At 42.2% G+C, this 24,115-nt stretch overlaps 2 protein-coding genes and 1 long non-coding RNA gene across 5 annotated transcripts; 1 reads left to right on the top strand and 2 right to left on the bottom strand.

The window, feature by feature from the left end:
* Window positions 1-913: 913 nt before the first annotated feature.
* Window positions 914-11,231, bottom strand: mknk1 (MAPK interacting serine/threonine kinase 1). Its single transcript, XM_029633642.2, has 14 exons — window positions 10,887-11,231; window positions 10,114-10,176; window positions 9,433-9,547; window positions 8,850-8,996; window positions 8,615-8,712; window positions 7,714-7,793; window positions 7,536-7,609; window positions 7,001-7,105; window positions 6,865-6,920; window positions 6,641-6,736; window positions 6,254-6,448; window positions 5,789-5,953; window positions 3,539-3,582; window positions 914-3,266 (listed from the first exon to the last, which is right to left on the bottom strand). The coding sequence occupies exons 1-14, from the start codon at window positions 10,935-10,937 to the stop codon at window positions 3,029-3,031; spliced, it is 1,527 nt and encodes a 508-aa protein (XP_029489502.1). The 5' UTR covers window positions 10,938-11,231; the 3' UTR covers window positions 914-3,028.
* A 104-nt stretch (window positions 11,232-11,335) lies between these two features.
* Window positions 11,336-22,802, bottom strand: mob3c (MOB kinase activator 3C). 3 transcript variants are annotated; one of them, XM_029633640.2, is made up of 5 exons: window positions 22,717-22,802; window positions 21,603-21,786; window positions 18,586-19,174; window positions 15,067-15,269; window positions 11,962-12,306 (listed from the first exon to the last, which is right to left on the bottom strand). In XM_029633640.2, the coding sequence occupies exons 3-5, from the start codon at window positions 19,001-19,003 to the stop codon at window positions 12,277-12,279; spliced, it is 651 nt and encodes a 216-aa protein (XP_029489500.2). In that variant the 5' UTR covers window positions 19,004-19,174; window positions 21,603-21,786; window positions 22,717-22,802; the 3' UTR covers window positions 11,962-12,276. The 3 variants fall into 3 exon arrangements, with proteins under 3 accessions (XP_029489501.2, XP_029489500.2, XP_029489499.2); XM_029633639.2 differs by having other exon boundaries at window positions 22,635-22,759; XM_029633641.2 differs by lacking the exon at window positions 22,717-22,802 and having other exon boundaries at window positions 11,336-12,306; window positions 15,047-15,269; window positions 21,603-22,057.
* LOC115109067 (uncharacterized) lies at window positions 22,303-23,279 on the top strand. The gene is made up of 2 exons (XR_003860470.2): window positions 22,303-22,466; window positions 22,752-23,279. It is a non-coding gene; the product is annotated as an uncharacterized LOC115109067 (long non-coding RNA).
* Window positions 23,280-24,115: the final 836 nt, after the last annotated feature.

Below are 24,115 nucleotides of genomic sequence, written 5' to 3'. Positions count from 1 at the left end.
CCCATACTCCTCTCTTCCCTGTTACCTTCTTCCTTTAGGTGCTCTAGACCAACCCCCATACTCCTCTCTTCACTGTGTGGTCAGGTGAATCACAATCATCCATGTCCCCGTTTGATTCACATGCTACAATAGGCAACTGGTGAGTGATGGGCCCGAAATAAACCCATTCAATCAGTTCTTCCAGCCATAAACTGAGCAGTCTCTGTTTATGTACTCAACCTAGAGTACATGTACTGAACCTAAAAGAACAGTCAATCTGCCTAACTTGTTACATGATGTCAGAGTTCTGCCTAGAAATCAGAGAAAGAAGAATTTCATAAGAAAGAATTGGGTTTTATTGGGAAAACAGCATACCACAGGGGCTATTGATGTGCAACATTGTAAGAACATTTGCCATAAGACCTCATACACATGGGTTATAAGGTATTTAGCTGCATAGCTTATGCCAATGGAATGCATCTTATCCCATCTGATTTGAGTTTAGTGTTTGTCCCAAATGGCACCCTATTCCCTATGTAGTGCCCTACTTTTGACCAGGGCCTATGGGCTATAGGGTGCCATTTGGAACTAATGAGAGTGAGAGGGCTTTACCATAGCCACTGGGAGATCCCTAATGTGTTGCACCTTCTCTGACGGAGAGTCCGTGCCCCTTAGGCTTAGGAAGGCCCCTTGGTTGCTATAGTGATTGAGTATCCATGGCAACCGGGGGAGATCCAGGCATTGGGTACAAGCCGTTTTACATGGGGGTGGGGGATGCAATACATGAAGTTAAAGGGTGAGGGGAATAAGTGCTAGACTTCCATCAGTGTCCCCACATTAATAAAATGACAAGCTCTTACAGAGGTGAAACAGTCAAACTGGTAGAGGTAAATCAAATAATTTCAGTAACCAAAGAGCATTTCAGTAACTTTCAGTAACTATGTTACACAGGCTGAAATGGCCGTCTGACCAATTTATGCTTAAAAATCTGAAACCAAATTAATGTGACATGCTAGCATTCACAGTCGTCACAAGTTATTTCTATCAGTCTCTATGGTTTCTTTGGCACACTTATTCAGATCCATTTGCTGACAAACCAACCCAACAATACACAAATAAAACTACCTCTAAAAAAACTGATATAAAACTATAATTCCCTTTCCGCCAGAGAAAGGTATATTTATCATGGCATCCCCTCTGGAATATAGAATATATAAAAAATAAAGTTATGGACGTTTAAAAAAACACAATATTAAAAAACAAAAAGACATTTCCAGATTTCTATATCACTTAAACAGATTCTAACAATATTCAGTGAATTGTGAATAGCCAAAATAGTAATTAATTTGTGTAAAAAGAAAGCTGCAGGTTATTAGTGGTATGACTGAAAATAAGTTAAACACATTTGAAGCAAGCAATGGCAGAATGGTCCTGTAATCATTTGGAAAAAATGTGCAAAGACATCATACAAATTCTAGCTTGGTCCCCAGATCTGTCAACTCTTTGTAATGTCATGTTTTGCATGACATTAAGTGACAACATAACACAAACAAACTGGCAACCAGGCTAGTGCAATTCGAGTTTGAGGTAATCCTTATAGTTTATCAATACTTCAAATATGTCTAAAAAAATAAAAATACTGATGAAATGCAATCATATCAAATAATCTCAAAATACATATGACGAGTGAGTTGTTTCAAAGTATAGAAGTGTTCCAGGTAGCTGATGTTTCGATAAGGAGATAAGAAATGGAATTTCAGGGTGATTCAAATAATAAAATGCTTTTCAAATGAATGATGCACTCAAATCATTCAGTAAGCCACCTTCCACAAGCACAATGTCTTAAAAGTTCTAGGCCAAACACTCACACTCAACATACTGTAGATATCGACCCATCTGTCAATAATAGGGCCCCAGAATGCTTACTAGGATAATCAAGGACAGAGTCCATTCCCTGAATACCAGGCCATAGTCACAGTGTCTGCTTGCCTTGCCATTATTGGCTTGCAGAATTCTCAAAACATTCCAAAAAATATTCCAGAAATCCTGCATGAAAAATTAGAGGTTGGATGCTTCATCCCTGCTGTTTCCAAAAATCCTAAAAAAAAATGGGATTTCTGGAAAAACCAGGACATTTTGGGAAAGTTTTGAAACCCTCCTCACAGCCTATGTATGACCATCCCTAAAAACAGGGTCATTAAGGGACTGAAAAGTAATGCTCTACTTTTGCAGCATTCAGTAACTCTATAAATAATGCTAAAACCTTTTCACAGCTTGACCAACACAACGTAAATGAAAATATTTTTTGAAAATTAAAAGGATTTTTACAATAAGACAGGCTAGCTACATGTACTGTACGTGTATTAAATGCCCCATGCGGACATCATCAAGAATCCATTCCTAACGGACATAACCGTGCAATTAAGTATAGCTAGCATAAAGCAACTATCACTAGCAGTCTTAACCATAGAAAAATAATCACTAGAACAGGCTTAGACCCGTTTTAGTGACTATTCCTGTCGTCTTAACATGGGATTGCGCTCTGTATAGACTGAGGTTATTATCAAATGCAGGAAACTACCTCAACCCAAACTAATCACTGAAACAAAGCTGGGACTCTGTGTGTTAGCTTAGTAGAGGATAAAAGTGCTTCCCTTTGTGCTCCGGTCTCTTTGTTTCTAGGTGATAAGAAGACCACTGGCCATGAGAGCCAATGACAATGAGGCTACCAACCTGTGAAGCTACACAGGAGTCTCCTGCCAACGGAAGCTATCGTCCATCTCAGATGGTGTGACATGGTAAACACCACGTAGAGAGGAAGAGAGACTAGCACCAGGATGGAGGGAACAGAGGAGAAACAAAAGAGGGGAAAGGAAGGCACAAAGAGCCTGGCAGCAGTCTGAGGCTGACATTGTTAAATCAGAGAATCTGACCCTGTTGGGATCTTAGAAGCACACGACTATATTAGAAGGATAAACCAGGTGCGAGGGAACTCCGAGCCTGCAGTAGCACCAAAACGGGGTCTTCCTGGGGTTAAACCAGGAGCTGGTTAGGTGACGAGAGTGTCGAGGTTGTCGTCATCAGCAGGCAGGAAGTCCTGGGTGGTGCGCTGAGCGTTGGACTGTGCCCGTCTGCGAGCCAGCCGGGAGTTGGAAGGGGGCGAAAGCCTCATGGAGGTCACAATGGTGGTGACCACTTCCTCCTGCTCCTCGTCGTGCTGCGACAGCTGGCGGTTGAAGGCAATGGCGTCGGCGGCAAACTGGGTCAGGTCTTTGGTGCTGCTGTTCCTGTAGAGAACAAGCAGACGATCAGTCAGAGATTGATCAAATTATAGTTTAGCTGTAGGAGACATACACTCAATTTGTCAGGAACACTCCTAAATCTAATTGTGTCCGATGTTTTCAGGCCTCAAAATGTCAAGTTGAGTCCATTATGCTACTTTGTAGGTCTGGAAAACAAACTTTGATTTTGAAGTGTAATGTCCCTTCAACAATTGAATTTATTAGCCATCTGCTGTAATGTACTGCACATTCTGTGAAATGAGCACTGAGTGGATTACCTTTGGAGGAAGTGTGGGGTTGGGAGACCTCTCTCTGGTGCATTCTAGGGGAAAATAAATAACACATTTAAATAAGATATAACAGGAAAACGGAATCCATTTATTTTAATTGTACCTTTTCCTTCACAGATATACAGTTGGGAGGAAATGTACTGGTGAAAACAAGCCCGCTGGTTTCTTGGATGTCTCTTTCACACATTCAGCCTTCTTAGATCAGTGTAGAATAGACAAGGCAAGAAAGCCACTTCAGAATATTAACATCCACCGGGAACAACATATAAAGTACAGACCTGGGTTCATATACTGTTTAGGGTATTTCAATTGATTTCAAAAGTAATTTGGAACTTAAGTATTTGGATATTTTTTCTTTGAAACAAGTAGTATTGGAATCTATTTGGAAACACTTGTTTGGTAATGACACATACATACATACATACATATACTGTTCAAAAAAAATAAAGGGAACACTAAAATAACACATCCTAGATCTGAATGAATGAAATATTCTTATGAAATACTTATTTCTTTACATTGTTGAATGTGCTGACAACAAAATCACTCAAATTTATCAACCCATGGAGGTCTGGATTTGAAGTCACACTCAAAATTAAAGTGGAAAACCACACTACAGGCTGATCCATGTCCTTAAAACAAGTCAAAATGAGGCTCAGTAGTGTGTGTGGCCTCCACGTGCCTGTATGACCTCCCTACAACGCCTGGGCATGCTCCTGATGAGGTGGCGGATGGTCTCCTGAGGAATCTCCTCCCAGACCTGGACTAAAGCATCCACCAACTCCTGGACAGTCTGTGGTGCAACGTGGCGTTGGTGGATGGAGCGAGACATGATGTCCCAGATGTGCTATATGGGATTCAGGTCTGGGGAACGGGCGGGCCAGTCCATAGCATCAATGCCTTCCTCTTTCAGGAACTGCTGACACACTCCAGCCACATGAGGTCTAGCATTGTCTTGCATTAGGAGGAACCCAGGGCCAACCGCACCAGCATATGGTCTCACAAGGGGTCTGAGGATCTCATCTCGGTACCTAATGGCAGTCAGGCTACCTCTGGCGAGCACATGGAGGGCTGTGCGGCCCCCCAAAGAAATGCCACCCCACACCATGACTGACCCACCGCCAAACCGGTCATGCTGGAGGATGTTGCAGGCAGCAGAACGTTCTCCACGGCGTCTCCAGACTGTCACATGTGCTCAGTGTGAACCTGCGTTCATCTGTGAAGAGCACAGGGCGCCAGTGGCGAATTTGCCAATCTTGGTGTTCTCTGGAAAATGCCAAACGTCCTGCACAACCCCTGTAAGCACAACCCCCACCTGTGGACGTCGGGCCCTCATGAAGTCTTTTTCTGACCGTTTGAGCAGACACATGCACATTTGTGGCCTGCTGGAGGTCATTTTGCAGGGCTCTGGCAGTGCTCCTCCTGCTCCTCCTTGCACAAAGGCGGGGGTAGCGGTCCTGCTGCTGGGTTGTTGCCCTCCTACGGCCTCCTCCATGTCTCCTGATGTACTGGCCTGTCTCCTGGTAGCGCTTCCATGCTCTGGACACTACGCTGACAGACACAGCAAACCTTCTTGCCACAGCTCGCATTGATGTTCCATCCTGGATGAGTTGCACTACCTGAGCCACTTGTGTGGGTTGTAGACTCCGTCTCATGCTACCACTAGAGTGAAAGCACCGCCAGCATTCAAAAGTGACCAAACATCAGCCAGGAAGCATAGGAACTGAGAAGTGGTCTGTGGTCACCACCTGCAGAACCACTCCTTTATTGGGGGTGTCTTGCTAATTGCCTATAATTTCCACCTGTTGTCTATTCCATTTGCACAACAGCATGTGAAATTTATTGTCAATAAGTGTTGCTTCCTAAGTGGACAGTTTGACTTCACAGAAGTGTGATTGACTTGGAGTTACATTGTGTGTTTTTAATACTCAAATACACAGTATTTAAACAAATAATTAAATTCCCATGCATTTCAACCAGGTCTGTTTGGTATTTGAAATTATGTATTTTCAAATACTTATTTCAAAATACTAGGCTATTTACAGGAAATTATTTGAAAGTACTTTCAAATACTTCCAATAGAAGTAGGTGATTCGAGCCACATTATTAGAAAATACTCAGATACACAGAAAATAAGTATTCAATAACAAATAATAGACATGTATTTGAACCCAGGTGTGGTATGTTATGACCATACACCCACACAGTGTACAGAAGGGTTAGGAAATTGACACTCACCCCCTGCACCCAGGAGTGCTGCAGGACCTGGGCAGCACTGAGGCGGAGGGTGGCATCCCGCACCAGCAGCCTGGAGATGAGGTCCTTGGCCTGGGCAGAGATGTGGGCCCAGTCCTTCTCTGGGAACTCATACTGGCCATCCTGGATGTTGTCGAACAGATTCTTCTGCAGGGGTGGGACACAATATATTAAAAGGGAAAATCATGAGTGGTATAATATTTTGGGCATTCACTTATGACATGAATCAGAAACAGTTTCTAAATTACTATAAGTTTTTATGAATTATAATGGTTATAACACCAATAAATGCATGGCATATTTTTAAAATTATTTTTTATAAACCGTCTCGAAGGTCCAGAGTTTGTGTTCCTTCGAGACAGACATCTACAGCACAATTTATTTATTTTTTTTTTTAAATCTAAGGTGAACTGGGGGTTTGACGAAGACTGGTGATGGCTTGTGTACCTGGCAGGTGCGGCAGGTCTCTCCACGGTCCCAGCCACAGTCAGTCCCACAATGACCAGTGAAGGGGGGGCTTCCGCTGAGCAGAATATAGAGGATGACCCCCAGGCTCCAGAGGTCACAACGCTTGTCGTAGAACGATGCCTCGTCTGTGAACACCTCCACCACCTCTGGAGCCATGTACTCTGCCGAGCCACACTGAGTCGGGGAAACCAAACACCGTGAGGACATATGTCAAATCAAATTTGATTTAAAAGTGCATTTAAAATCGCAACACTCTTTACAGTAAATATAAAAAATGTGCACTTAGGGACAATTAAGACTTTGCCAGACGAACAGATAGACACACAAATATCAGGGTTAGTGGTAGGTTCAGGTTGTGGTATTTACCGGTGTGGTGAGCTCTGGAGTGGTGATTGGAATACAGGCACTGCTAAGCTTCACTCCACTGCCCAAGTCAAAGTCACAGATTTTCACCGGAGACACCTGCAGGGGGAGAGAAAAATAGCAAGCATTCACTAGCTATAACCACAATAACTGTTTGGCAAACATGACATTTTCTACAGAAAACATATGTTGTTGTTCCGTAGCACATTGGGGGAAACAAAGGTTACCTGGTCAGTAGACTCACACAGGATGTTCTCTGGCTTTAGGTCCCGGTGGGCGATACCTGTAGAACAGAGAACGTTTATGAGGAAACAATCACACTGTAATTCGATACAGGCACAGCCCCATGTTCAGGGGTCCTACCTTTGTTGTGGAGGAAGTGGAGAGCTTTGGAGATGTCCCTGACCACACGGCTGGCCTCCAGCTCATCAAAGTGCTTACGGTTCTGGATGTGAGTCAGAATGGAGCCTGTATGGGTAAAGAGGAGAGCTTTCAGGAGCAGAGAGAGGAGAGCTTTCAGGAGCAGAGAGAGGAGAGCTTTCAGGAGCAGAGAGAGGAGAGCTTTCAGGAGCAGAGAGAGGAGAGCTTTCAGGAGCAGAGAGAGGAGAGCTTTCAGGAGCAGAGAGAGGAGAGCTTTCAGAGCAGAGAGAGGAGAGCTTTCAGGAGCAGAGAGCTTTCAGAGAAACACCTAATAGTTTCATGTAATCTGGGTCATGATCATTAGACCACAAAGCACCACCATGTTTTGCAACAGAAAACAACATTGTTTTTATTGGACAAGTTCAGTTACAGCTGTATCTCCCCAGTTTACTTTTTTCTTCAATTTTATGCATAATGAACATGACCCACCTTCACCCTCACAAAAGTGGGATAATATGGTAAAAACAGGAAGACATACCTCCGCGCAACTTCTCAAACACCAAGTAGAAGCAGGAGTCATCTTCAAAAAACTGTATTAGTTCCAGAATGTTCCTGAAAATGTTAATAGGAACACATTAGTATACAACTTTTTGTTGTTGTTGTAATTATTATTTAACCTTCAGAACTTTCACTTTGCAGAGTGAAAGAGCACACACTTGTTGCCCTGGCACTGGTAAAGGGTCTCCACTTCACGGAAGACGCGGCTGCGACTGTGCCCCGCGCTCTTCTCAATGATCTGAGACAAAACCAAATAGACACAGGTATCAGTGAGTGAAGAAAGCTTAGTCACAGAACAATGAGCTTGATATATACATTTTTTTCCCAGCAGTGGGAAAATATGGAATCAGATGGATTTTGGCTGACATTCTGCATATTTTCTCATCAATAAAAATTTTGATCTCAATAGTTTTCTGTTCCCAAAACTAAAATCTGTTAGGCCAAAGTGGACTAAGTTTTGCAGACTTAACCCGTTGCCAAAGTTTCTAAAAATGACGTGGTCTAGGAGTCCAAGGGCGAATTGAGCTATTGCACAAGTGCACTTCACAGGCGTGCCCTAACAGAAATATGCAACTACATGCTAGAACGCACCAATAGGATCTCATTAGCTCGTGCTCTGCCTACCTCCTGCTAGTTCTGCCCATTATGATTAACTTGCTCCCATTTGAAACGGCAGGCTGTGGGTCTATCTTGGATTAGTTATAAAAAAAATCTTTGGCTTAGTGGGTGGTATACGTGCACATCCATAAAACAAAAAATATGTCCCAGGTGCTGGATCAGAGAGGACAATGTAGAACAAAAAGCTAATCTGCACACTGTTATGACGCTTAACTGTTTAATAGGACAACGTTTGGACCACAAACCGGGCAAAGAAAACACTGTTTGGGGTTGAAACAGCATCCGTTAGTGACTAATTATACTTAAACTACCCTGGAATGACAATAAAACCGTTGCATGTGATGTATGACATTCATCACAAGTCCCATATGTCCTCTATGCACCCTGGTCAATAGTAGAGCCCTGAATAGGGAACCGTTTCATACGCAGCCTCAGACTCACCTTCACAGCATATTCATTCCCATTCTGAAGACTGATGCATCCTTGGACCTTTGCATATGCACCCTGACCCAGCATTTCATCTGTCAGTTTGTACAGGTCTGGAGAAAAGAGAAACGCACAAAAGCCTGTCTCTGGTATCTATGGTGTGGGTGCATTTATTAAAACTCTAGATTTTGAATGACATGAGTGATTGGATATTTGACAGGCTTGTCTGATTTATGTGCAAAATTATTACCGTTGAAGTTTCCTGTAAAGCTGTCTGTTGCTCTTGACCTCCTTTTCTTCTTCTTTGGTTTGACTGAGTTTGGAATGCTTACTGGCTGGGTGGCTTCCATTGGTTTGGCTGAGTCTGGGACGCTTACTGGCTGGCTAGCTTCCACCTCTGTATAAACAAGTCGACTGTTAATTCATGTCAACCACAGTTACATTGTAAAATATTGCTTGAATTGCAAAGTGTTTGCAGCGTGCATACTGACTAACATCTATTGACTATGTGCCAATCAACAAAAATAAAATGTTTTCTTAAATTGTGAATGATTGTTTAAAACTGTGACACATTGATAGAGCCTTGAATGGATTAACTATGTTAAGCAAATAAATGATTGCTTAAAGCGTAGTGTGTGCAATGTGTATATTGACTAACATGTAGGACTGCTATGTGCCAATGTGATAGCAAAGCAGACAGGGAGAAGCTGGTTGTGGAGCTGGGTCAGTATCCACAAAGCATCGGAGTAGAAGTGCTGATCTAAAAGGCAAAACTGATCATAGATCAGCACTGCTACTGATAGGGCCCTGGTCAGAGGCCTGAAGTGCAGTACCTGGAGGGCCCTTTGAGAGGCGCTGTCTCTCCTCTGTGGCAGTGGGTGGCACCACATTCTGCTGTTCCCCACAGCTGTCCCCTACTGGGCCAAGGGCCAGAGAGTTACTCTGTAACTGAAAGAGAGCGAGAGTGGGGAGAGAAAGTGTGAAAGTGAGAGCAGAGCCAGAGAGATCAGGTGGTGGAAAGGGACAGAAAGAACAAGAAGAAGCACAGTGTGTCACTTTTGTTCTTAAAGTACCAGTGCAGTCCTAAACCAATGTCAAATCTACTGATATGGCATATTCTAGATAAAATAACAATACAGTATAATTAGAACCAAGCTTCTGGTTTAAAACAAGGTTATCTTCCCCTGTGGCAGCCTGCCAATAGGGTACACTGATATGCAAACACAAACAGGAAAGCTTACAAAGACCTTATCTGACCCTGGATATTCACAAACACACTTTCACATCCAGTGATAGCATAGGCATATTTGTATTACTCATTGAAAATGATGCAACATATCCAGTTTAACCTTAAGCTAAGCATAATTACTGGCAGTCTGTTACTACTTGAAGCTACTCTTATCTGAGCAACAGGAAAGGATAAGGGAAGTAACAAGTGTGACAAAACCAGAAGCTATGACAAGTTTGTAAAATAGATAGTTAGCTAGCTATTTCTGACAGCAATATTGATTTACCTGGAGAGAGTGCTGGAAGGCTTGCAACTCTGCCACCGTGCTCTGCCTCACCATATCTGCCAACTGAAAAAAAAACGAAACATTTCAGATAGCTAGCACGTTTTCGAGTAGCGAGCTAGTACAGTAAAGTCATGTCGTTGGGGGCAGAAACAGGGAGAGAGGATTCAAAGTTACACTAAGGAATTCCATCAGTGATGATGTGATGTGTTTTCACTTGAACACAACATTCCAGAACTGGTTGGACCTTTCCTTACACACATACGCCGGGCGGTTTTTTGTAACGTTGGTGTTATTCTGCTAGCTGTAGGTTATATGTCAAACCTATCTGGATAATTGGGTGAGTTATTGAGTCATTCCAGAAAACTCAGCTCCAAATATGCTGATGAAAGCAGCCACGACTTGGTCGTGCCTGACTGGAGGCGGCAAAAATACAGCTACTTAGCTAACACGTTATAGTTAGTTCAATCAAACAGTCAGCAAAAGTAGGTTTTGCAATCACACACATTAGCTAGCTAACTATAGTAAAGATACTCATAGGGTTATAAACAGGTCGACCTTATTAGCCGTCTAGCTAGCTAGCAATCCATATATCAGCTCAGTCATAACGATGTTCGGAAAATAATTGTATCAGATGAGTGTGTTATGAAAAGCCAAAACAAATACATTTGCGCTAGCTAGCTACAGTAACGTTACATAGTTAACTATTTTACGTTGGCTAGTTACTATGTCACCTAATCCATATTACTGATGATATTAAAAAATATATATCTAACCTGGAGTCTGTGTCCAAACAGGCCGAAATCCTCCTCCAGAACCTCTGTCATCCTCTGGGGTTTGCGGTGAGTTGGGGTGGACAACAGAGTGAAATCCAGCTAGTGACGTAAGGCGGTAAACGCAGAGCTCCCGCCTCTTGCATGTCCTGTAGTTTATTCATTGGACGAAAAGAATAAGCCACTAGGACGTCAGGTATTGCAAAACAACTTCCCCTATTTCATAATAGGGAATTTCTGGTGTATGACAGCACTCTCATCATAGAAAATATACTAGTAGTAGCAAGGTAGGTTATATTATAGTCTAAGGCGTCGTATTTAAGTTAAATAAAGGTTCAATAAAATAAAATACATTTGTAGTGCAAGTTATATTAATGAGTCATGAGTATTTTAAGATGAATGAATAATTTTCCTCAAAAATGAACACAATTAACTCAACAGGAGAGGCCAGGAAGGGTAAAATAGGCTCTTAATACTTGGAAATTGAATCAGTTTACACATCAGATCAGTCTCACAGAGTAAGGTTTAAACTGGTTTTGTGTAAATTAAAATTAAGTAAGTAATTCCCAGTATGAGTCCATACTTGTCATTCTGCACATCCCTGGACACTTGTTTTTCAAGTTGTCTGGCTGGGACACATTCCACACATATTTGTCATAAAAATGCAAATCAATGGAGACAGGTCTAGTGTTGTTACCATAGAGAATGATAGAGGCCTCTAGTGGCCAAAAGGCCATATTAGCATGGGCAGCACCATTTAGAGCTTCCACCATTTTAATGTAGTAAAATGGGCTGGACTTCCAACTTCATTGGTTGATCCCTCCTGGTGACCCTGTTGGAGTCATGTCCAATCAGGTCATCAGGAGGGATCACCCAATTGTGAAGAAGAAAATGTACTACTTCAAAATGGAGATAGCCTCAATGCCCATGCTGTCACAGACTCTATAATTGCACAGATACAAAGATGAGTCATCTATCTATCTCTATGGTTGTGACCTTCCATCCATTACACAGTGTCTCAAACACCTCGAAGCCGCAAACATTTCCAAAGTTGATGATGTCAAGAACTATACATGCGTAATAAAACAGAGCTAGAATATTTATTACTAAACATTACTACAATTACAATAAAGCTCAGAAGACTGGAGCGCTGCATCATGTCACAGCACTATAGGAAGCAGAACAGTCCTTTTTCATAAAACATATAGACTATTGGCTGAAAATGTCACTTTATGAACAAACTTTGTAATGCTTGGGATGGATAACACTTTAGTTCTTCAAATCCACTCAAAATCCATTCCTTTAGTTTGAGTGTTTGGTTGTATTGAAGCTGTGGGTCTCTTGGAGGCCACAGGGAATGCTGAAATGATGTAAACTCCATTTTCCAAGTGGTTTAGTTACAGATCTTCTCTGTCATTGCCCTCTGAGGGTAGAGAAGAGAGAGTAAAGTTGGGGGATTAACATGATATTGACAAATAATTGCTTTATATGCCTACCTTGCTGCAAAAACAAGACATTAGAATGGTTATTACAAAGCTCTCTCCATTGAACAGGGCTACGATTAAAGGGCCATCTGGGAAAACAAAAACAAAGCGGTCACTCGTCCCTGTTTTAGTAAGACATATTCTTCAAGAATAACTGTCTATCATTAAGTCCAACAATGGATGTACCAATCCCAGATCGCCCTGTTCATTTGAGGTGACAGACAGAACTACATGCCTATGCTGATATGCTATATGATGCTAAAATCATTTCCTAACAGATAGGCTAAAGCCATAATCTGAGGAGAACTCATTCGGCTGTTTCCACTCACAAAACAGATGACTTATAGTCAACCAAAAGCAGAAAAACTAAATGCTCAATCCATCACACTGTCTTATGTTAACAAGGTTGATTTCCCCTCATATTGCATTGTTGACATCATGTCTCATTGTTATTTATAAGTAGAATCTGTACTTCATAATGATGATAACAGAAGACATTCATTGTATACCTCAGAGCTCCTACCTTCAACGGTTCAGATGTAATGAATCGCTGCACTAAAGAAAACAACTTGAAAGTGACATTCTTACGTATGGCTGACTAGACTGTAATTTCACTTATAATGGTTATATAAACCAAACCAGACTTTTAAATTTTTTTACAAAGACTAACACTTTTCTTTTATGATTCAAATTTGGGAAACAAGTAGTGCATCACTAATTCCAATGACTGTGGCAAAGGGAACAATTAAAGACAAGCATCTCTTGTATAATTTTTCCACATTTGGTTATGTTACAGTCTCATTCTAAAATGGATTATATCTTGTTTTATCATCAATCTATACACATAGCCCCATAATGACAAAGTGAAAACAGCTTTTTAGAAATGTTTGCATACTTCTCCTGTCTTATTCTCTCTCTCTCTCTCACTCACTCACTCACTCACTCACTCACTCACTCACTCACTCACTCACTCACTCACTCACTCACTCAACTCACTCACTCTCACTCTCAATCTCATGTTCTGTTATAATCTCCACCCGGTACAGCCCATGGCCTGATTCCTCTAGGTTTTGGCCTTTTTAGGGAGTTTTTCCTAGCCACCGTGCTTCTACACCTGCATTGCTTGCTGTTTGGGGTTTTAGGCTGGGTTTCTGTACAGCACTTTGAGATATCAGCTGATGTACAAAGGGCTATATAAATAAATTGTATTTGATAAGTATTCAGACCATTTGCTATAAGACACCAAATTGAGCTCAGGTGCATCCTGTTTCCATTGATAATCCTTGAGATGTTTCTGCAACTTGATTGGGGTCCTATTCTATAGATTGGACATGCTTTGGAAAGGCACATACCTATCTATATAATGTCCCACAGTTGACAGTTCTTGTTATTCCTGCAGCATTGAAGGTCCCCAAGAACACAGTGGTCTCCATCATTCTTAAGTTTGGAACCACCAAGACTCTTCCTAGAGCTGGACACCCATCCAAACTGAGAAATCAGAGGTGACCAAGAACCGGATGGTCACTCTGTCAGAGCTCTAGAGATCCTCCGTGGGGATGGGAGAACCTTCCAGAAGGACTACCACCTCTGCAGCACTCCACCAATCAGGTTTTTATGGTAGAGTGGCCAGACGGAATCCACTCCTCAGTAAAAGGCACATGACAGCCCGCTTGAAGTTTGCCTAGAGGCACCTAGAGGACCCTCAGACCATGAGAAACAAGATTCTCTGGTCTGATGAAACCAAGATTGGACTCTTTCCCATGAATGCCAATTGTCATGTCTGGAAGAAACCTGGCACCATCCCTACAATGAAACATGGTGGTGGCAGCATCATGCTGTGGGGATGTTTTTCAGCGGAAGGGACTGGAAGACTAGTCAGAATCGAGGGAAAGATGAATGTTGCAAAGTATGAAAACCTGCTCCAGAGCACTCAGGACCTCAGAATGGGGCGAAGGTTCACCTTCCAACAGGACAACAACACTAAGCACACAACCAAGACAACGCAGGAGTGGCTGCAGGACAAGTCTCTGAATGTCCTTGAGGGCCCTAGCCAGAGCCCGGACTTGAACCCGATCGAACATCTCTGGAGAGACCTGAAAATAGTTGTCCAGTGACACTCCCCAACCAACCTGACAGAGCTTGAGAGGATCTGCAGAGAAGAATGGCAGAAACTCCTCAAATACAGGTGTACCAAGCTTTTAACGTCATACCCAAGAAGATTTGAGGCTATAATCGCTGCCAAAGGTGTTTCAACAAAGTACTGAGTATATGAATACTTATGTAAATGTAATATTTCAGTGTTTTATTTTTTATAAATTTGCAAACATTTCTACAACCTGTTTTTGCTTTGACATTATGGGGTACTTTGTGTAGATTGATGAGGGGGGAAAAAATGTGATCCATTTTAGAATGAGGCTGCAACGTAACAAAAAGGGTTCTGAATACTGTCCGAATGCCCTGTATATATGTACTGTACATATATTAATAAAAACCTCCCATCCAAGTGTAACAGAGTTAATATCGTGCCGTAAGCTCACCCCTAAGGTTGCAAAAATGCAGGTAACTTTCACCAAATTTGATGGTTTTCCAGAAATCCTGGATGGAGGAATCTTCCAACCAGGATTTGAGAAATAAACTGGAAATTTGGGGAAAGTTACGGAAATGTGCAACCCTACTCACCACCACACCTCCTCTCTCACCAGGGGTTCCAGTTCTGAGTGCTCCATGAGGCTGAACTCAGAGATGAAGTAGTAGTAGTGTTTGTAACAGGTATTGATGTGAGCCTCGGCACCCATGCTACAGATGCTGTCAAAGTGGTGGATGTAGACATGCACAAAGACCCGGAAAAGACGGCTCAGAATCTTCTTACACACCTGCTGGAAGTTCTTAGGGAAAGGAACACCTACAACAAGAAGGATAGAACAGTCACTGAGGAGGAACACTGTACAGTTAGTTACCTTATAATTAAGCATTGCGTCTTTCCAACCACATTAAATGCCTTTTAGAGACCATCCCTGGATGCATTAATGAAAATCAGTTTGTTTTCAGAATATCATTATATTCCATAATTATGTTCCATTATTTTTTTGATAATTGCTTTTTAAAAAACTAGCATTAAAACACAAATCACATGAGTTTCCATTGAAGATCATTTAAACCCACACGCTGGACATCAGTTTCCATTACATCAGGTATTCCCAAACTGGGGTACGCGCAATGCCGTCAGGGGTACGTCAAACAAAAATGGCATTCACATTATTTTTTAAACAATAGTAATTCTTCACATTTTTGAGGGAAAAAAACTGGGAATTTGGGGAATGTTACGGAAATGTGCAACCCTTTGGGGCTATACATTTGGGTGAGTTTTTTCCCCTCACCTGAGTAGCCGTGTTCAGCAAAAATAACTACACAATATCAAATACAGGTAGCCTAGTCAAATAATTAATATCCAATCACATTAACCATCACTCTCACATTAACCATCACTAACCATCACTCTTTGCGGGAATTCCACTAACGTTCCGTATGTAACCAAATGTAGCTGCTGCTCATTCAGTTTGCTCGAAAATTGATTTTAAAAAGTTAGGTCCATTAGAGACACATACCAGCTCTACTGGTAGTAATGCTACTACCAGCAGTACTATAGCAGTACTACACCTGCACCTGTCAACGACACAAGTGTTTCTGTTTCCATGAGCACATCCAATGCTAGCATCAGTAACTACATTTGTTGTTAGCCTAGCTAGTATGGACACTGACAGTTGTGAATCTGACGCAGCCGAAGAGCTACTGCCCCCTTACCCGGGAAAGCACCGAACAACAAACAGGGACGTTGGACCATCGAAGAGGCGCAAATATGATGAGAACTACATTGATTTGGGGTTCACATATATTGGGAGTAGTGCCTTTCCTCAGCCACAGTGGATTATATGCGCAAAAGTACTCTCTCACAACTCGATGAAACTTTCACTCTTCCGCAGACATTTAGATGCAAAACATGCCCATTTGAAAAATAAGCCACAGGAGTTTTTTGAGCAAGAATTAAGATGACTTTCGAGTAGTAAGACATGTATAAAAGCAACAGATGCCATTAATAAGAAGGGTCTAGAAGTGTCTTATATGGTGAGCTACCAAGTGGCTAGGACAGGCAAGCCCCATACTATTTTGGAGGACTTATTTCTTCCTGTTGCCGCAGATATGGCTGGGACAATGCTGGGGGAAAAGGACAAACAAACTATACAGACAATGTCTTCATCAAACAATACTGTTTCCCGATGCATCAATGACATGGCAGGAGATGTTTTGAAACAATTACTGCTTTGCATACAAACTAGTGAATTATATGTGTTACAGCTGGATGAGTCAACAGATGTGGCAAGCCTGGCACAGCTCCTGGTGTATGTCCGTTACGTTTATGGGAGGTCAATTAAGGAAGACATCCTCTTCTGCAAACCACTGGAAACCAGGAGAGGAGAGGATATTTTGAAAGTACTGGACAACTTTGTGACATCAAATGGACTTTGGTGGGCAAGATGTGTTGGTATCTGTACTGATGGTGCAAAAGCCATGACAGGGAGACATAGTGGCGTGGTAATGCGCATACAAGCATTTGCTCCTGATGCCACTTGGGTAAACTGCAGCATCCACCGAGAGGCTCTTGCTGGCAGGGGAATGCCTGACAGCTTGAAAGCCGTTTTGGACACAACAGTGAAAATGGTTACCTTTGTTAAAGCAAGGCCCCTGAACTCTCGTGTATTTTCTGCACTATGCAATGATATGGGCAGCGGCCATGTAACACTTTTACAATATACAGAAGTGTGCTGGTTATCAAGGGGCAAAGTATTGACACGTTTTTTGTTTTTTAATTGAGAGACGAGCTTAAAGTTCTTCACTGACCATCATTGTCACTTGTATGAAAAACTTGTCATCGTGCAAGCGGTCAGACGTCTGGCCTATCTGAGTGATGTTTTTCTCGCATGAATGATCTGAATCTAGGATTACAGGGACACTCCACAACTATATTCAATGTGTGGGACAAAATTGAGGATATGATTAAGAAGTTGGAGCTCTTCTCTGTCTGCATTAACAAGGACAACACACAGCTCTTTCCATCATTGTATGATTTTTTTGTGAGCAAATGAACGAGGTTAAGGACAATGTCAAATGTGATATAGCAATGCACCTGAGTGAGTTGGGTGTGCAATTACACAGGTACTTTCCCGAAATGGATAACACAAACAACTGGATTTGTTATCCCTTTCATGCCCTACTTTCAGTCCACTTACTGATATCTGAACCAGAGAGAGAGCCTCATCGAAATAGCAACAAGCAGTTCTGTGAAAATGTAATTTAATCAGAAGCCACTGCCAGATTTCTGGATTGGGCTGTGCTCAGAGTATCCTGTCTTGATTTAATGATTTAAGACTGAGACTCTCCCCAATACAACCCAACACTGCAGAGTTATGTGCATTCTTTCAAGCACACCTTTCTCATTAACCTGTGGTGAGTTATTCACAATTTCCGATTAACAATAAGATTTTATATGTAAGATGGTTAAATAAAGAACAAAATGATTATTATAATATTATTATTTGTGCCCTGGTTCTATAAGAGTCACTTCCCACGAGCTGGGTTGTGACAAAAACTCACACTCACTCTTATGTTCAATAAATGTATCGTATCATATAGTGTGTGTGTGTGGCAGGCTGACTCTGGTGCTAGAGGGGGTACGCAGCAGGAGGTTGAATGTTTGAAGGGGAACCACTGCATTACATAATCTCCCTCCCTAAACAGAGGTCTCCCTCCCTAAACCCTTTAACAATGAACAATAGGCTCAGAGTACCTCATTCAATTTCTTCTAAATGCCACCCTCATTGTATAATTAACCTATCCTTGAACCTTTCTAGATACATTAAAGGTATTGTCAGAGAAGGTGGGGTATGATGCAACATCACAGAAGCATTCACTATCATCCACTTAGATCAACATCAAAGAGCTTTCGTTTTAATTACTGCTGTAAAATGTTCTGTACATTGACTTTCTATAGGACCATTGCAGCCAAGAATGTCTCCTGAACATCAATATACCTTTGCACCCTGAAGCACCCTTATATAGCTAGTAGCTTCCATGGTCACACACCCCATAGATTCAACTCTAACTTCAAAGACAGTCCCCCTACAGAGGAGTCCCTCAGGGTTTAGTATGAGGTCCTCACACACCTACTCTTGTGGGGAAGATGTCCTCATTGTTGATGTTGGTCTCAATCCAGTCCATCAGTAGGTTCATGTATTTCAAGGCAGGCAGCTTGGTGGGCTTCTTGTAGTCATCTCCGTCCTGCCACCTGTACTCGTAGCGCAGGCCCCCGGACATGATGGGGCAGGTGCGCTCGGTGCAGAACTCGCTGACCGTGCCGTAGATTAGGTTGATGCGGTTGAAGAAGTCCACCACATGCACAGCGATCCAGTCATTGATGTTCTCTCCTTCAGGAAGCTGGACCACTTTCCTCAGGTCCAGGCCGGACTTCAGAGAGGCCTGGGCCTTCTTGTATAGTTCAAAGCGCTGGGTCCCAGGCTCGAAGCGCTTCCGAGGCCTGAATGTTTTGTCTTTGCTGAAGACTTGTCCGAGACAGAGCGCCATTGTCTTAATGGTGGACTAATGGACAGTGTGTGTGTTGGGTGCGGGGGGTTCCTGAGTGGTAATTGGACAGGTTTCACGAACATAAGTTTGTTCAGGTTAAGGTGTTCTCTGAGGAGTTCTGAGGGCAGTGACCTTTACATTGGGGGCGGTTGGGAATGCAGGGACATTTCTCTGAAAAATAGAGAAAACAACAAGAAAGGTCATGAGAAGTTAGAATGGCTTCTACCCCCATGATATCATACCTGCAAACAAAGTACCACAATACTATCATGCCTGCAAATGAGGCAACATGATAGAAATCAGCAAACTAAATCAGCAAAGTATAAACAGTATTGTCAGCTTGTTTACAAAGGAAATAGCTTGAAGGACTTGATAAGCAAAGCTGTGATTGTTGTGATTGTGAACCTGCTCTGAACATAAAATATGACCCCAAATATGAGGACAAACCAACAGTGGAGTGAGTGTACAAGAATCCATTTGTGGCATTCATTTCTGGTGGCTGCTATGGAAAATGAGTTGTAGGTTACAATTTGACAACCATCTGGCCCTTGAAATAGGTCCTTGTATGTATGCATGTATTTGAAGTCAGAAGTTTACATACACTTACGTTGGAGTCATCAAACTTGTTTTTCAACCACTCCACAAATTTCTTGATAACAAACTATAGTTTTGACAAGTCGATTAGGACATCTAGTTTCAACAATTGTTTACAGACAGATTATTTCACTTATAATTCACTGTATCACAATTCCAGTGGGTCATTAGTGTACATACACTAAAACACAGCAACTCTGCCTTTCTGAATTATAGAAGGAGTTCAGTGCAGGGCAGTGGTAGCCCACTGAGCTACTTGTCTCCATGGTTTAGAAGGTTTACTTTTCTTTACTGAGTTAGTTTCCATGACAGAGTTTCATGTGGAGAGCTCTGAAAAGTCAAGCCATATTTACAGCTCTCAAGAAGTCATACAGATATTGTTTCAAAAGGCATACTGAATATAATACAAACAGTGTGATGTTCTAGAATAGTTTTGAATCTGCTGTTGCTCCTTTCAACCATTCTAAATGACAATGTCTGGTGGTGATGTGACTATATCCCCATTTATGTCCCACGTCCCGTTTCACACAGCAACTCTCAACACTTCCTGGGTTTGTTATGGTGCAGCTTGTGTGGTTAAACTGAGCACCAGTTTCTGTTCTTACAGTATATACACAAACATTAGGAACATACAAGTAGACTGCCCAGGTGAATCCAGGTGAACGGTATAATGCCTTATTGATGTCACCTGTTAAATCCACTTCAATCAGTGTAGATGAAGGGGAGGTGACAGGTTAAAGAAGGATTTTTAAGCCTTGAGAAAATTGAAACATGGAGTGTGTATGTGCACCATTCAGAGGGTGAATGGGAAAGACAAAAGATTTAAGTGCCTTTGAACAGGGTATGGTAATAGGTGCCAGGTGCACCGGTTTCAGTGTGTCAAGAACTGCAACGCTGCTGGGTTTTTCCACACTCAACAGTTTCCCATGTGTATCAAGAATAATCCACCATCCAAAGGACATCCAGCCAACTTGACACAAATGTGGGAACTGGGAAGCATTTGCGTCAACATGGGCCAGCATCCCTGTGGATCACTTTTGACACCTTGTAGTCCATGCCCCGGCTAATTGAGGGTGTTCTGAGGGCAAAGGGGGATGCAGCTCAATATTATGAAGGTGTTCCTAATGTTTTGTACACTCAGTGTAAGTCAATCATATTTGTGTGCTCTGAGCCTGAACTGTACAGAGTAATCCAGAATGAGACAAAGTAGAAATGTTGAATTCCACCTGGTTTAGTGTAATTTTACTGTAGTTTTGCTTTCAGACTGTAGCAGAAACTTGACAAAGAGCTTCAGCTCTCACTACTCAGAACAGTAGGCCTAAAGTATGACTGTCATTCTCCTTCTGGACAGCTTCCTCCACATCTGTATGGTGTTTGTTACACAGTATGTGTGGTGTGAACAGGATCATCCTCTTTCTCAGTACTTAATTTATATTATCTCTAGTGGATCAGGCATTGGGTATTCACTTGGAGAATGACCATATGACAGAAGGAGCTGGTCCACAACTGGATAGGTAACTGATTTGATGATGGCCACTACACTCCCTTAGTTTTGGTATCTAAGTCTAAATCCATAGCAGTTCCACAAATGTGAATACCAGTCATGGGCAGTAAACCTCAGAGTCATTTAATAACAGTGACAGTGCATAGAGAAGAAATGTCTATATAGGCCAAGGGATAGGGGATATGTGTCCTTTCTTTTTGATTATGACCTCACTGCTTCTCAGTGTCTTCATGCCTCTCCAGTTACAGACTGGTGCATGTCTGATCATGTATGTGGGACGGTGGACCAGGTCCGCTATGCACCCTGATTACTTTACTGATTTTCCATGGAATTTCCTTCTGACACTGGAGAATAACAATAGATCTTTCAAGGTCCTTCAAAAATACAGTATGTGGGAGAGAGAAAACAGTAGCTAATGCACAGGAACAAATTCAGTAAGATCTAGTCATATGGAACAAAGAGAAAGAGCGTGAGATAAAAAGGGAAGTTTCCCCACAGTACCTGGCCGGGGTCCGTGTGGATGGCTTGGAATGATGTGGGGAGTCTTTGGAAGGCCAAGGAGAGTTCCGTGGTCAGCCCCCTTTACTTTAATTCCCTCTGGACAACGATCCAGGCAGATCTGTCCCTCTCCGGATCCTATGGAGACTCTCTCCTTCCCAGCCACCAACAGACCTTGAGGCTCCAACTTCACTCAGCAACCAGTTACACAGCAGCGCAGACAAAAAAAAGCTGAAAAAAGTTGTTTGGCTTCTCTTCCTGTGAGTGATGTCACATCCTGACTTTGTCTGCTAGGCCCCTGCTGTATCTGTGTATGTGTGTGTGTGTGTGTGTGTGTGTGTGTGTGTGTGTGTGTGTGTGTGTGTGTGTGTGTGTGTGTGTGTGTGTGTGTGTGTGTGTGTGTGTGTGTGAATGGAAGACCTACAAATCAACAGAGGAGGTTCCTGTACTACAGGGGCGGGAAGAAGCCACCCTGGCCCCCTCTTCCACTCCTCTCAAACCGCTCAGCTCTGCTTCCAGGACAAGATTCATCCCAATAAACCTCAACCTGCTATAATTTCTATTTCATTGTCATGATGCAACCAAATCCATCAATTTTGACTTGCAGAAATGTATTGTCTGGTGCAACATACACAATCAAGCGTCACAAATCTACAAAAAAAATAGACTCGAGCCACTGAGACCTGGACCGTTCTCCATGCTCCTGTAACGAGTGTTAATATTGCCTTGTGTATTTCACCTAAATCCTTTCATATCCATGGATTGTGAGTGTATCGATTGCTCTGTGGTATATTGCTCTGGCCTGCAGTACCTTCAAGTCAGACGCAGGAGTTCCCTCTCAGTATGTTTTGGTTCTACTGAGGAGAGGTATGTGTAAATGCATATGTTATAAATGTTTCGAAGTAGTGAATTGTCATATAATTGTGATATAATGTATTCCAATAGTGTTGTGTTGCTAGCCAACCATTTCTGATTAAATATTCTGCTGAAAGAGTTTACGAAGTGGTGCAATTTTAGGCTAGCTAGTTAACTCACATTCTAGCAGGCTGTCTGTAATGTAACTTCCCTCGTGCAGGTACTTGCTTGCATTACTTTTCATCAGTATTGAGAAGCTCACCATCCAGTGCATTGCATGTATTCCATCCAATCCAGATAAATAAAAGACAACTACTGTCCAGACTAGACCTGTTCGTTACAAATACAGCAGACTACAACGCGGCTACACTCCCATCCGGCAGGCGGGACCGGTGAATCAAGGCTCAGACCAACAGACTCCTAAACAGCTTCTATCCCCTGGCCATAAGACTGTTAATTGGCTAACAACTACAGCTCTCCCACAGACTATCCATACGGACTATATGCCCATCCACAGGTCTCTACGGGGTATGGTAGTAGGTGCCAGGCGCACGGTTTGTGTCAAGAACTGTCACACACATTTCCGTGTGTATGAAGAATGTTCCACCACCTAAAGCCAACTTGACACAACTGTGTACATTTATATTCATGCACGATCGCATACGAAAATAAGTGTATATATATATATGTATTTATTTATGTTCTTCATTTGTGTGTATTGTCAGGTATTTTCGCATTGTTGGAGATAGAAACAAGCATTTCGCTGTACCTGCGATAACATCCGCGGAACGTGTACAGCCTATTGAATAAAAATACTAAATCAAATAGTGTTGAACATTGTTAATCAAAGTGTATTTTTATAAATCATGAGTTCTGTATCTCACAGCTGCATTGAAGAGATGTTTCGGGAATTACAGGTGAAAGGCCCCCTGCAGTGATCCACAACATCCACAGGATGTCATCAGCTACATATCTTGCTTCCAAGGGCTCAGAAATGAGAGAAGTCCCTCTTGAAATCCAGAGCTTAAACAGAAGTCCCACATAAAATAATAATTGCCAATAATCAATGTTGAAATTCATGTTCGATTTATACAAAATGTGTGCAATGCCAAGCTTGAACTATAAGTGATCAGGATCCCTAGGATAAAGCTACATTGCACCCCTTACAGTAGGCTACGGGTGTCAACTGTCAAAAGATGTCAATAGCGTAATTGCAGCCATTATTACACAGCTTTCAGACGGGAGCCAGTACTGTAGGCCTAAAGCGGTGTAATAAATGGCACATTGGGTGGCCTATAGGTGATGGGTTAGTTTAGGAGACCATTAAAACAGGTTTTTGAGTGTATGTTTAAAAAATATATATATATGTATATATATTTTTCTCAGTTTGGGCAGACAATCAATGTCCTGATCAGTTTCAGCGTGCACATTGGTACGGGTCTAAACTGGTTCGACTGAAAAAAGACTCCACCTTTTCCTTTAACCGCCCACCCTTTCCTGTTTCATCAAAACGTTAAAAAGGAGTGCGGTACAATCGTTTTACGATGGGTGCGTTCAGTTTGATTAAACGTTCGCTACATTGCCTAACGGCTTCTGCTGAACGGAACGTTCTCCAGAGTTCTTGAACAGACTGAGATACGTTTGGTGGGTGTGGCGGAGTG

This window comes from Oncorhynchus nerka, linkage group LG25 (assembly GCF_034236695.1).
Source record: "Oncorhynchus nerka isolate Pitt River linkage group LG25, Oner_Uvic_2.0, whole genome shotgun sequence".
Taxonomy (NCBI): domain Eukaryota; kingdom Metazoa; phylum Chordata; class Actinopteri; order Salmoniformes; family Salmonidae; genus Oncorhynchus; species Oncorhynchus nerka.
Note: the sequence above shows the minus strand (reverse complement) of the source record. Positions and strands in the feature narration are given on the sequence as shown.

What these genes read in the sequence shown, in the direction of transcription:
- mknk1 (XM_029633642.2), bottom strand. Translation starts at nt 10,937, where the DNA reads ATGACAGAGGTTCTGGAGGAGGATTTCGGCCTGTTTGGACACAGACTC. An exon ending in TACCAGTGCCAGGGCAACAA is followed by an intron (nt 7,610 to 7,713) that starts GTGTGTGCTCTT and finishes TAACATTTTCAG; the next exon opens with GAACATTCTGGAACTAATAC. An exon ending in ACCCCACACTTCCTCCAAAG is followed by an intron (nt 3,267 to 3,538) that starts GTAATCCACTCA and finishes TGTTCTCTACAG; the next exon opens with GAACAGCAGCACCAAAGACC.
- mob3c (XM_029633640.2), bottom strand. Translation starts at nt 19,003, where the DNA reads ATGGCGCTCTGTCTCGGACAAGTCTTCAGCAAAGACAAAACATTCAGG. An exon ending in CATCTTCCCCACAAGAGTAG is followed by an intron (nt 15,270 to 18,585) that starts GTGTGTGAGGAC and finishes TTCTTGTTGTAG; the next exon opens with GTGTTCCTTTCCCTAAGAAC. An exon ending in ACTCAGAACTGGAACCCCTG is followed by an intron (nt 12,307 to 15,066) that starts GTGAGAGAGGAG and finishes CTCTACCCTCAG; the next exon opens with AGGGCAATGACAGAGAAGAT.